The following is a 12,454-nucleotide window of genomic DNA, read 5'->3' on the forward strand; positions in this document are numbered from 1 at the left end:
TGGAACTAAATAAAGCATCTCTTAGACTCTTAGATATATGCTTAATGGGTTCTGAAGGCCTCAGAAAGGGAAGCTTTAAGTGATTAGCTCCCAAATATCGGGCTTCACTCTCAGGCATGCTAGCCCCAGATGAGGCCTTCAGAGACCTGATAGAGTCCCTTGGTCCTACAAATAGCTGATCCCTGCCCCTGGTGGCAGATGCAGCTTGCAGTAGAGAGGCAAAAATACTGCAGATAGTCTCTGCCTCCCTGGTGCTCGTGTACAGAGTGTGGCTGAGTTCTGGCCACTGCAACCAGAGGGCAAATTTGCGGGGGTCTCTGAACACTCTTCCTCCTTGGAACTGACACAGCAGCAGAAACGGCCTCTCCTCTTGGCTAGCTGCTGGCTCTTCTGTGTGTGCCCTTGGAAATGTTGTCGCTGTCTTACAGATGAAGGGAGCCATGGACACTTAGAGACAGGAGAGGGGAAAGGTGGGAGGAGCCCCTTAGTCCTCCAGGACCTTGTGGCACCGTGGGCTTCACTCTGGAACTGTCCTGCTCTCAGTGTTCAAATCACTTGTTTAGCTTTGTATACTTATAATTGAAAGTCTTCTTATTTGAAAATATGTTAAATACAAAAATAAGGACGATGTAGAGACTTCTACTAAAGTGAAGTGAAATGTATTCACTTTTTTTTGCAGTTAAAATGTACCTTCTTTTATAAAGGTACCTTTTATGGTAATAGTAACTGATAGATTTTTTTTTTTCTTCAAAATATCCTTACTTGGCAAAGTAAAACGTTAGCAACTCTACATCCATCTCCAAAGTAGTTTTGAAATTTTACTGGTCCATGGAATCTGAAAGTCTGGGAACCACTGCTCTGACTCGAGAAAAACTCATTCTTGGACTAGGACTCAGAATTGGTTTTGAGCCCAGTTGCTTTCCTCTCTGGCCACTCTTTACATGCAGGACTTATGAGTCCAACTCCTGCCCTTCACTTGGCCTCCTGCTTAGAAAGAGGACAAAGGAAAGAAAAGAGTAGTTCACTAAGCTTTAATTTTTTCGACTACGACATCAGTACACTAGTGCTCTCTCTCTCTCTCCATACACACCCCCCGTCGCACACCCCTTCCCCACAAACACCGACACATGCATGCACAGAAACACACACACACTATGGGGACGAACTCTTTCCTTACCATGTACCGACCCATCACCTACGTTCACCATTTGTTAACACTTGCTCTATTTGTTTTATTGCTCTCTTTCTACGCCACCCCATTTAAAAAAAAAATCAATTGCCGGAAAGCTATTTGCTAACATCACTACACTTCCCTACAAAAATAACTTTCAATTACACATTTGATTCCACAGTTGAGCCTGGTTACAATTCATTACTAATGGTTATAGCTGGAAATTTTGCAATGGCGTTGGAGACTGAAGGGGAAGTTTGAGAGAAGTTTCATTAACCAGGGTAGCTTCTGATGTGCTGATAGTAAAAAAAAAAAAAAAAAAAAAATGTGGCTAAAGTCATTTGCAGCAACAAGGCAGTTACACCAAGGAATGTTGTCTGATGCGACTAAGGCTCCAAGCAGTCACTGCCAGAGGGGCCAGAGGAGGATTTGTTTTCTCCATGAGTTACTTGTTTTTAGAACACTCTTCTGGGACCAACAAGCAAAGACCTGGATGTTCCTCTTCCCAAACGTGATTTGTACCAGAAAAACAGGACCGGCCCTGGTGGTAGAAGAGGTGTTTTCTCATAAATCCTGGTCTTCCTCAGGCCTGCTAGGTTCAACTTGCCAGAAGAGGAATCTCTCAACCTTTCCCAGCCCCCGCCCCCGTCTCCTCCTCTAGAAAATCAATAATAATGATAACAAGATAAGGGACAGAATGCACCTATAACTTTGCCTGGAACAGAGCCCATAATAGGTGCCCATGACATGGTGTACACAATTATAATTACTTTCCCCAAGTTTGATGACAGTATTGAGCAAATTCAATTTTATGATGAAAATATAAATATCTTGTTAACAGTACTTAGTAATTTTTTAAAAGAGTCTTTATCTTCTAGAGATAGATTCCAAAGTATTTAAAGATGAAATGATGTGATGTCTGCTTAAAGAAGCCACAGTAGAAAAGAAGAGTAGATGGTAACAAGATTGGGCATGTTGATCACTGGAGAAGCTGAGTGAAGGAGGCATCATTAAACTAGTTTCTCTACTTTTGCATAGGTTCGAAATTTTCCAACGTATATAAAAAACAAAGGTTGGCAATTTCTTGCCTAAAGGACATTGAATTACATATTTTCAACAGTATGAGAAACACTTCTCATTCCTCAGCCATCCCCTGCTCTTATAGACGACATTGCATTAAATAAACACATTATCACTCATTCTTTTCTTCATTAGAACTCCCTAAAGGGATCTCATCTGTCTGTCTTATCAGGGTTTTTCTCCTAGTCAATTATCAGCAATTGAATTATTATGAAGTTGATAAAAAAAATCAATCTGGTTAAACTATTTGGGGCAAAAATATAAACATGTTTTAAGTGAAGTTTTCTTGATTCATGGTGACAATGGACTCCAGCAGTGTCCCTGACCATGGCTGTCATTGTTAATTTTGAGAAACAAGAATTCCTGGCCACCCAAGAAGGCTTTTTAAAGTTGTTTAGGGAGAGAGGGTATGAATTTAAAATGATTTGGTTCTTGGGGAGGGAGGGAGGTAAACATTGTGATTTTTAAGGCATGTTCCAGCAAAAACGTTGGGAAAATTTTTTTTGATTTGTGTCGATATATATGAATATCTGGTTTATAAAAAACCCACGGTGAAAACTCACACTTCGAAGTTAGATAAATAGAGAGTAACTATCCTCTTCAAAAGACATGCTCTCAGAATTTCTTAAGATGGTAGTCTCCCACCACATGTTTAAGTATCTGTTTATACATCATTAACAACTTCCTTGAAAACTCCAGGAAGACAGGCCAAGGAGGAAGATACTGGAAACTGGATTGTTAGCCTAACACAGCCAGTTAAAGATAGGTTCATCTCACAATTATCATTTAAGCAGATGGGAAATGCTTCAAGCTACATAAATGGAACACACTTAGAATTGTGTAAGTCAGGGCACATCTGTATGGCTGCTGACTCAGTGATGAAGAAGCATAGTTCCGAGTCTTGCACACTCAGCCGCAGCTTCATTAATGTTGCTGACAGACCTTGGTTAATTAGCCCTCTGGAAGAACAGTTTTTTTTCTCCAGAGACTCCAGGAAGGAGAATCCTTTAAGGACAGCTGTTTGCTAACTTCTGGGTCTGAGAAGTGGTTTGGCTTCCTGGATGGAAGGGTTTCTCATTCCGGGAAGGTCAGAGATCTTTCTTCTCCCTAACAGACAACATGTCATTTAGGTGGTCCAGTTTTCCAGCTAATTTTAGAATTTGCAGTAGTAAATCATTTAGTGAAATATTATATTGAGTTGGATTATAAAGCAATGCCAATAGTTTTTAGACAAAACACCAGCACTTTAGTATACAAATGACTGAAATCCTTTAAAGTGGTCATTTACTCAAAGCATATTTGAAGCTCCTTTTGTGTTATCACCTGGGGTCAATTTGTAAGGCACAGCAGATATTTGTCGCCAAAATGATTATATGCAGATTACTCACCAGATTTGGTTTTGGGCTTTTGCAAAATTCAAATTGATTCTACCCTGGGAGATAGTCCAAACAAACAATTTAAAACCTGTCTTGAATGATGATTTTACTCTCACAATGAGTACAGAGTAATCTCCAGTAATTACTCTGAAGGGGACAATACTCATCTGGAGTGTAAGTTCTAATGTACTGACAAAAAAGTCAGGGGCGCCTGGCTGGCTCAGTTGAAAGAGCTTACGACTCTTGATCTGCGGGTCATGAGTTCTAGCCCCACGTTGGGTGTAGAGATTGCTTAAAAATGAATACACAAATAAACTTAAAGAAAAGCCAGACATAAGAGATAGTTGGTGCATGTAGTTTCTCCAGTTGAGATCATATGTGGGATGAAATAAAACAGTGTGTCTCCCACTATTTCCCTCCAGCAAGTCTGCCACATTGGTGGGAAACTGGACCCTAATCATAGTAGGTAATAACATCTTCCTAGCCCAGCCTACATTCAGAAAATCTTCAAAACTAAATGTGTCTCCAAGTTATTATCTTGTTTCAAAATTTCAATATATACTTTCTCTTTTTAATCTCAAAATAAAATATTTAATTTCTCAATTTTGCTTTTTTCTGTTCTAAAGTTTAAAACGACGAATCATATTATTTCTTATTGCAATTAGTTTGGCTGAAATAACACCTTCTGTTTTGCTACCCACTTTAATTCAAACTCATATTTTAGTCACTGCTGTAGGTGTTTTTTCAGTATATCAAATAATATTCTCATATGTAGTTATTATCTAGATACCTAGGATGATTTCCCAGATACATTTTTTTGAAGTTGACTTGTCTTCCTGCTTTGTTTTTATATTTAGATACAAAGCACCAGGCAATTTTTATATTTACAATAACATACCCCCTAAAACAGGAACTAAATGTCTATTCATTTACATCAGATCCACTTGAATCATTAAAAGTGAAATACCCAAATTGATGATGGGGAAGAGAACAGTTAAGTGTTTTGATTGCCTTTTGACCACAAAAACATTTCTTAGTGTACTGAAGCTTTAGTTTTCCTTCTCCCCAGCCCCTGGCTGGGGAGGAGTTGGGGCAGAAGGGCAGAGGCACATGAAGTCCATCTCGCCAGGCTGAGTCAGGCCAATGCAGCTGCTGGCCTGGGCACAAGCGTGGGCGGCCACCTGTGGGTCCCGGCACAGCTGTTTGGTAGAGGGCCAGCCAAAGCCCGGTCGGTGGGGTGGAGGCAGGTGGCGAGTTGGGCGGCCAGCACATTCTGGCATGGGCTGAAAGAACACCTGGTTCCACTCTGTAGACCCACCACAGAAGGTCAAAGAATGTGCTCGCTGGCAGCAACCTGATGGTCCAGCTCCGACTGAAACAGAGAAACCCACCTTTCTTGACACTTACCAGAAGCCAACACAGGCATCATTCTGCTCCAGTTGTGCTGAAATAGGTCATTGAGGCCATCGGGCATATCTGGAACTGGTGTAGGGGGCTCTCAGACAGGAACAGGCTCTGTGATTCAAAACAGGACATTTCATGGGAGGTGAGAGCCTTCTCTTGTATTTGGCTGCTGTCATTGCAGACACCATCTATCCTTGAATATCACTGACCTTCATTTTCCTCCTCTTCCCACGAACTCTAACTACATGCTTAGAAAAACCACTTTGGGTCCCCATGTATAATTTTGTCACCAGACAGAGGAATTTTCATAGTGAACACCACCACCTACAGAGACAGGAGCCCAAAGTTCACCCTTTCCTGACCCCCGAAGCCCTGCCCAAGACCTCAGGCCCACTGCTTCCCAGGAAAGCATTTCCTCTGGCCTTATGAGTCACTTTCTCTCTGGTAGAGGAGCATCCTTCCAAATTTCCCGGTCCCAGATGTAGACAGGCAGCAACCTTCCATGTGCCAAAGAGGTGACACTCGCCTCACTGGTTCTGTGACCCCTGGCAACTTACTCAACCTTTCTGAGCCTCAGTTTTGGAATTTGTAAGTAGGGATAGACAGTATTGTCCTCATAGTTTCATTGTAACCCATCCAATGAGAGAACGTATGTTAAGTGACTAGCATAGAACCTGTGTACAACAGGTACTCAGCAAATATTGGTCGTATAAATGAATGACCATGGCTGATGCCACTCTCTAGACACAAAGAGGCCACACCTGGTCTGGACAGGCCCTGGGCTAGAACTTCCTCCTGACATCTTTGCTTGGGATTTCAAGGGCCTCATCTCACAATTACTGCCCTGTGGGCCCATAAGGTAGCCTTCTGTGCACAAAAGCCCTTTCTGGGCACAGATCAGGCCTTTCCAAGAATTGCAGTGGCCTCGAGCTAGTAGAAGCCACCACCGTCAAGCCATTGACCTGAAGAAAGCAGTCAGACTTCTGGGAGGCCTGCAGCTGCTGGGATAACTTGCCCCTCTTATGTGAAACATCTCTAAGGTAACATATCTAAGCCAAGGTCCAAGAAGAGATCTCTGGATTGAATTTCACAAAATTTAGTCTGGAGCAATGAAATCTTGACCAGTCAGGCATAATGTTCTGTGTCCTGAGGTGAATGGGAATATTCAGGCTCCCTAACCCCTGGACTCTGGACATCAGGTGCTATTACCCTTGTGTAACCACACAGTGTTGTTCCAGTAAAGATATATATTGCCCTGGAAATTATCTTTCATCATCTATGCAGCTCAAGACTTTCGGTGGGCTAACAGGAGCCATCAACCAAGAGACAATACAAGCATAACCTTGGTTTCCCCATAGAGTGGAGCCAGCCCTCACATTGCCGTTCGATTTCGGGCCTCAGATACTATCTGTGGATCAAGTGAGGGACAAAGAATGCTAGAAATAGCCCTCTGAGAAAAAGATGGAAGACCATTTTCCTTTTAAGTTACAGCTTAGGGTTTTCAAGTCTGAGGTACAAAACCATTGTGAACAGCTGTTCATTTTGAAAACATGTTAGTTTATTCCACACATTCTGATATGAATGAGACAGAATCCCGAATGCAGCTTATCTGTCACTTTTTTATTCAGGGACTGATCTTTTCTCTTTCTTGCAGCCACTTATTTAGAATTTTCCAGGCCTTCAGGACTGTGACTTTTTTTTTTCTCCTGAACTACATTTTCCCCCTTTCTTTTAAAAGTAATGAATATTATCCTAGCCACACCAATTCACACATTTTTGTTACAAAGATCAACAACCAACTTTCTTCCTAATGCACCTGAAAAAAAAAATATCACCTGGCCTTTTGGAGCATAAAAGCTTAAGGATGATCCTAGTGTTCTCTGGAGAGTGGCAGAGATCTCCACGGAGGGTGGATTGTCCTTGCAGTCGGTGCCCTAAGTAGGAAAGTACCCTTTAGATATTTCGAAGGGAGAAAACAGTTAACTGAAGCTTAAAAACAACTGTAGGTGAACAGATAGACTAGCATCTGAGGAATCTAAGCTAAGGCAAAACCTTATTTCTCGTTATTCCTTTCCCAACCCCTTTGCAAATGAAGTGGGAAATTGATACAGCTGGTCCCAGAGTCTTCTCATTCACTGAGCATTCATAATACTCTAGCCACATTTCAGATTTTTATTTATTTATTGAAAGAGAGAAAGAGAATGGTAGAGAGCGAGCATGAGAGGGAGGAAGGTCAGAGGGAGAAGCAGACTCCTCCTGAGCAGGGAGCCCAACGCAGGACTCGATCCTGGGACTCCAGGATCATGACCTGAGCCGAAGGCAGTTGCCCAACCAACTGAGCCACCCAGGCGCCCTACTGTAGCCACATTTGGCTCCTGGAATGACCCTGAGGAAATACTCTCAAGACTATCTAATCACCGCACCTGATTTCTTCTAGTATATCAGATTGAATGTGTGTGGGGGTGGATATGGAGGTAAGCAGACTGAAGCACACCTGCTTGGGCATTCCACATCTTCTTATGTAATTGATGATACTGTCATTATGAACACAAATAGCTAAGCATGTAGGAGGGTCATCTTCCTTTTAGTTGCTGAGTTTTCAAAAATTGCTGAGTTACCTTTGCATGTGATAGTACACCCCAGCTCAGCAGTGGCTGAACCATTAGTTCAGCCTCAGAGGAAATGTCTAAAGGTGGAAAAGTAAGTCCCTCAAGTTCCTATGCTCCCTGTTGAATCTGAGTGGAAAAATCCTTCTTCAAGTTATGAATACTTTTGTTCAGCACCTTTTCCACAATGAAATATATTGCATCCTCTTCTATGCTAAGGAATTTACAGGGAAAGCAAAAGGAGAAGGGAGGCAAAAGAGTCATGAGTCTATCTGGACTTCCTTTCTAGGGTTAGAATAGCTAACTAGTGGCATCTGGGGATAGAGATCCACTAGAAATACCCAAAGCCCTTGTATTTAATAGTACTGAAATACAAATAAATGCAATCTCTGAGGAGGGTAGTAAGGATGCAACAAATTATCTCAAACCTGGATACTACCTGGATAATTTGGACAGTGTAGTGTGGTATTCCAAAGGATAGATCCCCCCACTGCAAGTTTAGCACCAACTTTTCAGGGAATAGACAACTTTCATCTGAATCATTCTTACAAGCTGAATTTTTATTTTTACTAAATTATCTATGTTAAAAAAAAATCTGTGCCTGGTGTGGAATTTCACTCCATCAAGTGTTACAATGACTTTTTCATTTTCATTACAAGCAGGAGAATGAATGTAGGACAAGTGTTAGGAAACATGGCAATAAATTAGAATATAATTTACAAAAGCAAAAAAAAAAGTAACAGTGTACCACATTAATACTGAGTATAAAATAATAAGCAACAACTAATCACAATAATACAAAGGTAATTTCATTCTGTATTATTAAGGATACCTATGTGACATTCACTCCAATAAAATTCCTAACGAAATGGACTGTTTGGGGAGTCATATGTATCTCAAGGGCTTTCATCAGTTGGGTATATTTACCTTTCCTTTTTTTGGCAGGACTTTATGCCAGTGGCAGGTACTGCTCTCAGCCATGGGGTACCAGTTTCCTGGGCTCCCTAAGTAGCCCACATAGCATGCTACTTTTGGGAGGGCCTGCCATGGTGGCTCAGCCTCCACTGAAAATCCTATCGCTAGCATTTGGGAAGAGAGCATATCACATAGCCAGCCACGTGGTTGACTACAGAGCTAGCAGCGGTATTGGTGATGTGCTGTAGAATACGATTTGTTTCCCCACTCAGGTTTAGTCCTGTCACATTCTGTCCTCGGTTCCTTCTAGCAGAGTAATCCGATGCTGCGCTGGGAAGCTCTCTGCTCCTGGCCTTGCGACACTAGCTGCCCCCCTCTTCTAACATCAGTCAAGGGAGCCCAGAGCAATGGTCCTCACAAAATTCGTTTTCCAGGTGAGGCGTAGAATAGACTTAAGTCAGTAATGCAAGAAATCTTTTTTGGAATAAAAACATGAGCTGATTATTTATGTGGGGAAAAAACAGATCCTGACAGGAATCTATAGTCTAAAATGCCACAGAAACCACTCATCTTTTATTTATTTCACCAGGGCACATTAGCACCAAGTTAACTGCTCTTTGCAAGGGACCAAGGGAATTCAGTGCTGGGGCCATGCTGCTCATGGGCTGCCTCGTCTTCACTGAATAGATGGCACTTGGGCTTGACTTCTCAGGGCAGAATACAGAGGGGCCCTGGCAATTTCTGTGTATTGTCAGGAGCTTTCTCTGGCAAGCTCAGGGACGTGAGCTGTGGTGTTGAGAGAGAAAGCAGGCGAGAAAATAGGGATGACCACAACTGAGTGTGCAGAACAACATCCCGTGCTGACTGTCCATAGCAAACCTGACGTTTAGGTTGGTTTTTGAAGTCTGTGAGTCTCTTTCCCTTTCTGAAAAAGCTAATCATTCTACCTTAGGTCACGGTTGTAGGCGATACACCTGACATGTAGTCCTGAGCACACACAGTGATGGGTTTAAGTCAAACATACTCTTTAACTGCAAGTAGTATCTTTACAAAGTAGCCATTTGGTTTGAGTTTGAGGTGTTGGTGTAGCACGGTGTACACACCTGTAGGATACAAAGCACATTCATCAAGAACCTGCTGCAAGCTACAAGTGTTCAAGTACAAAACATAAAACAAGTACCCTCTTTTTTTACCTTTCTTTTAATCCCACTGTTGAAGCTTTTGATGAGCATGATACGAAATTATTTGTGGATAGGGAAAATATGAGCTAGTCGATTTAATTTAGGATTCTGGATTTGATTCTAGAATTGACTTGCCCAAGAAACTTGGTTTCACATTTAACTGCCATTCAGAGTATCCATAACAAATACAAAATAGTTGGTTGAGTGACTATTAAAATTATGCTTTATGATCTTTAGGCTTCATGAGTTTTTCTTCTTTGGTTGTTATCCCTTGCCTACTTTAAAACTCACAGAAATAGCACATTTACGTGCAAGCACACTCATCTAACCCACACACTCAAAAGCGCCCGCACACACACACACTTGCTCTCATATAAATAAATGCCCTTCTGCCATATCAAAGAAGGGACATCTGGAACCCATCACAATTGTCAGCAAAAGGATCTGCCTGTTGTTACTGAGCCAGTCTATCTTTTGCACGGCATCATTTCAGTAAGCTCGACACGCGTGCAACAATCCAACGGGGCAGAAGCTGCTCTGTGGCTGGTGAGGATGTAAACACAATTGAGGTGGGGTGACTCAGAGAAGAACTGAGGCATCCTGTGTGATGGCAGCAAAGGGCCTGGTTCTTCGGCTCTACCATACCCCTGGTCTGGCTTCTGCATGAAATCGAAATGTTTTTCTCTTAAAGTTTTAATGGAAATCTCAGCTTCACTTGCACAATGGCAAGTTGGCCACAGTCTTTTAGCACAGAATTTATAGACTTGCACAGCTGCAGTAACTGATGCACTGCCTTCAGCTAAGTCCTTCACTGTTGTTCGGTTTAATATAGTTTATATATGGCTCACAGCAGTGTTCAGAACAGGGGGATTATTCCTAAGGAAATTAGGTGGAATGAAGAAAAATAATACAAACTTTCATTACTTTTGATTTATAATTGCTCCTTAAATTACAATTAAAAGCCCGTTTTAGAATTTAAATTGTGGTGCTGTTGTAGTGAGATAAAGTATAGTAAATATTTTTAAGCTATGACTTAAGATTTCTGAATCTTCTTTTACTTCCATAGTTGACCAAGTCATAACAGCTACATTTTAAACAGTTTTAAATACAAATGGATTCAGTGTCATTGCTAAGTCATAATAAAAAATATCTTAATGGTCCAAGGAGGTAAACAGGCTATTGGATTTACTCGAAAGAACACAAACGTTCCACAGTAAGCAAGTCTCCCTGTGTTGTTTGGATCTCTCCGATCTGGCATTCCCTCCTTAATACCGTGTCCAGCACTTTGGATCAATAAATCCCACTTCACAGAAGTTAAAATAATATTGAAATCCTGTCAGCTAGGGCTGACCAGTGGTTACGTTTTCCACAGGGTAATGCATTTGCAAGGCCATCAGTCCTCTTCCTCTGGGTGGTTCTCTTTGATGGACGCATTTTCACGATGAAATGACAAGGCGCTCTCTCTGGCTTTCCGTGGGTCAGTGTCCTTGGCAGGTCTTACAACACATCTGTCTGAAGTATGCTCGACTACAGAACTTGAACTTCAGCACCAGTGGGCAATAAGCCACTTTGTTCACATCTTTGCACTCTAACGAATGGGGGCAGAAAATGGAAAACAATTAGAGGCACATAAACAAGTGCATAAACCAGCCAATGGGACTCCATGTTCGGCAAGGACCCCCTTGCACCAATCTACCTTGGCTTCCACATCCATGTGGTTTTTGTTTTTGTTTTTTAAGCATACCCTGTCTGGTACAGCCTACCAGAAACATTCTTTTGATAGATTTTAACACAATTTAAAAAAAAAAAATGATTGCAAGGCTTTTCTCCCAGACTTTTATAAGTATGGTACATGCCCACTGTGTCTTGAAAGAATTACCATTTGTTGGGATAAGTGATCACTTTAGACAGCTTGGAAACATGAGTCATTTTTCTTACAGCGCTTTTATTGCTTCTTTCTCAAGGGTTATTTTATTCAGCAGTGCAAGGTTATCCAAAATCAAACATGAGTTGCATTGTTTGATACCAAAGTACACATGTCTCAAGAGAATCTCTGCATCTGTGAGGCATGGGGATGGGCCTGGGTGAATGAAAAGGATTGCTGACAGTGGCCTAGATTCAGCAACTACACTAGACAAAGAGGAAAACTTTGAGGGGTTGGCCTCAAATGGCAGCAGTCTGTGGGTTATGGAAACATGTAGAAATGTCCTTTTTTTAATTTGGAAGTGAGACATGGCCTTCTTTTTTCCTATGTGTATTTTCTCCTCAGTGCTAGAATTGCCACAGTTGAGGTCTGTAGTTCTTGCAGCCAGAAGGTGAATAAATGATTCTTTCTCCATCTCCCCTTGAGGCTGGTTGCAGAAGATGGGGCGAAGGGGCCAGTGTAGAGAAAGGCACACCAGTCTTTGATCCTCAGCACCCCTCTCACCCCCACATAACCCCACTATTTCTAATAATGATATTCTTCTCTAGTCCTATGGTCACTTTTATCTGGGGATTTTAAAAATACTTTGTAAACCTAGTAATTAAATTTCCATATGCCTCCCAGAATCAAAGTTCCACCCTCATTTTTCCAGGTGGTTATACTGAAGCATCCTGGGTAAACTGCTGAAGGTATTTAGAATCAGGCAGAACCCTGGGTGAAGTTCAGTGTAACAGGACAGTTTTGTCGTTGTTGCTTGCTTGCTTATTTGCATGTTTTTTCCTGGTTTCAGAAATCCA

The 12,454-nt window shown here is 41.7% G+C and overlaps 1 protein-coding gene across 1 annotated transcript in view; it reads right to left on the bottom strand.

Annotated features, from left to right (window-relative positions):
- Positions 1-8,188: 8,188 nt before the first annotated feature.
- Positions 8,189-12,454, bottom strand: part of ADAMTS6 (ADAM metallopeptidase with thrombospondin type 1 motif 6) — a 295,386-nt gene continuing 291,120 nt past the window's right edge. Inside the window, exon 24 of the mRNA XM_027606633.2 lies at positions 8,189-11,321. Within this exon, the coding sequence (XP_027462434.1) occupies positions 11,212-11,321 (110 nt within the window). The 3' untranslated portion in view covers positions 8,189-11,211. The remainder of the gene's footprint in view (positions 11,322-12,454) is intronic.

Source organism: Zalophus californianus, chromosome 5 (genome assembly GCF_009762305.2).
Source record: "Zalophus californianus isolate mZalCal1 chromosome 5, mZalCal1.pri.v2, whole genome shotgun sequence".
In the NCBI taxonomy this organism is placed as follows: Eukaryota; Metazoa; Chordata; class Mammalia; order Carnivora; family Otariidae; genus Zalophus; species Zalophus californianus.